The sequence below is a fragment of the Etheostoma cragini genome, chromosome 17, assembly GCF_013103735.1.
Source record: "Etheostoma cragini isolate CJK2018 chromosome 17, CSU_Ecrag_1.0, whole genome shotgun sequence".
Lineage (NCBI taxonomy): Eukaryota > Metazoa > Chordata > Actinopteri > Perciformes > Percidae > Etheostoma > Etheostoma cragini.
The window spans coordinates 205,075-207,155 of record NC_048423.1 but is presented as its reverse complement, the minus strand read 5'-3'; the positions used below and the strand labels follow the sequence as shown (position 1 = coordinate 207,155).

Here is a 2,081-nt window from a genome sequence, read left to right as displayed (position 1 = left end):
CATTTTGTCCGACCTGACATGCTCGGTCAAAAGGCGGGCACTGTCGGTAGTCTGGCTCCAACGACCAACCTGATTGGTGGGAGGCTAACCGGGAAATGACGTCACTAGAGTCTCTCAAAACCTGACGAAAATCTTTTAACCCTCCTGTTGTCCTCGGGTCAAATTTTATCCCATTTTCAGTTTTTTTCCAACACAAAAAAATGGGCCTTTGAAATGAGCTGAAAATGTCAACATTAGAAATATCAAATAACTTTGGAAAAGACATTTAAAAAAGCACCCACAACATTGAAAAAGTGACAAAAAATGTCAGAAAATGGTTGACGGGAAGGCTGCAAGGCCTACTATTACAACTATTTTAGCAAAATAAAAGACTCTATTCTGAACGAGCCGCCATGACAGTCTGGCGTTGGATTTCCAGAGAAACCAGACCCCTGCGACGCGTTCGTCCAATCAGCTGCCGTCTGCAGTCGGCATCGCTTTGCTGTGTTTTGAGGCTCTTTTTTTGGGGAGGCGGTCAGGGTTAGTGTGTCTGGGTCAACTCTGAGAGGAAAATATCAACAATACCTTCCATTACACCCCTCTCTCACGCCTGGTACACACACACACACACACACACACACACACTGACCTGTGAATGTGGTGGGGAACTGTGCCATGGTTCACTCAGTCTTCTGCACCACACAACACCTGAAACAACACATTTAGGAAAACAGAGAAAGTGTCAGATTAAGAAATCCATGACCCAACAGTACAGCAAAATCATCGATAATATAACCACTTCACATTGAGAACGTTTCAATGGTGCGCCACAAAAATGCTCTCAAAGTTAAAAGGGGGGCTCACTTCAGTCACCGAGGTCGACAGTGCAACACTTAACAGCATGGTAGGCCATTTGTGCCGGATGTGCCGGTCTTGACATGACGCGTCATTGGTTCAAATACACAGGAGGCGGGTCTTGTTGGCTATTTATAGCCACGTGACCACCAAAATGTACCGTAGTTTGCTCAAAAACACGTCAATCAACCAGACATAGATGTCTCCGACAGAGGAGGATTTAGACAGCAAGGGCAGGGACATGGAGGTGGAAGATAGTGAGGAGTTTGGGAGGGAGGATGTGGTAGATGATGATGACGATGATGATGATGATGATGATGAAGAAGAGCTGGATGATCCTTTGCGCCACACAGCAGCCGGCAGGAGGTTCATGCTTACGCGACGCAGTAACCGGCGGTAGATGTGATGTGTCGGCGCGAAGCATCCGGCACAAACGGGTTAAAGAAGACTAAATAATGTGAGGTCAGGTCAAAGGTCAAAGGTCAAATGTGGTGACACGGGAGACAAACTCAAGTCAGAGGAAAACTGCTTTCCAGCGCGAGTCCATCATTTTTTGATGCTGAAGTTGTGAGTTTCTAGTCGTGGTGCACACACCAGAAAGCCAATGCATGAACACCGATATTCTCAATAAAAGGGATAGAGCACGCTTTGAATGCCATGTTTTTTTAACGTATGTGGCGGAAAAAATGCTAAAAGAGCTTTGCATCAATCTGCTGTTGTCATCTGGTATTTAGGCTAGTCCCAGTCCAAGGGGACTAGACCACTCTACCCATGCGGGTGCATGTCACCCGGGTAGCAAACCTTTGTTTTAAGCAGGGCAGCCAGCCGGAGCACACTTGCTTGTTTGTGCTTCACACTCATTCACACACATTCTTCTTAAAGTCAGCGCTTCTTTTAGGCATGTGGTTTCCCAAACTTTTTCAGCTCAAGACCCAAAAGAGGAATTCGGTGTCTCCCCGGGACCCGAATTTACAAAAAATAAAATAAAAAATACACCATGAATCATTGTAACATCTACATTTTTAAACTGTGGGCAAAAGACCATGAATTTAAATGTGTATGAAGTATATTTATTCCATTATAAAAGTAAACAAAAACAGAAAAGGTCTCTATTGTCCTGTCTGTGTCTCCCCCCTTTCTCAACTCATTTACTCATCCCCTCCTAGGATAAGAAGAGAGAGAGAGAGAGAGAGAGAGAGAGAGAGAGAGAGAGAGAGAGAGAGAGAGAGAGAGAGAGAGAGAGAGAG

The 2,081-nt window shown here is 45.1% G+C and overlaps 1 protein-coding gene across 1 annotated transcript in view; it reads right to left on the bottom strand.

Moving 5' to 3' along the window:
• The window catches only part of LOC117960515 (intersectin-1-like), a 13,015-nt gene extending 12,359 nt beyond the window's left edge, over window positions 1-656 (bottom strand). The window contains exon 1 of the mRNA XM_034898460.1: window positions 629-656. Coding sequence (XP_034754351.1) covers window positions 629-656 — 28 coding nt within the window. The remainder of the gene's footprint in view (window positions 1-628) is intronic.
• Between the last annotated feature and the right edge of the window lie 1,425 nt (window positions 657-2,081).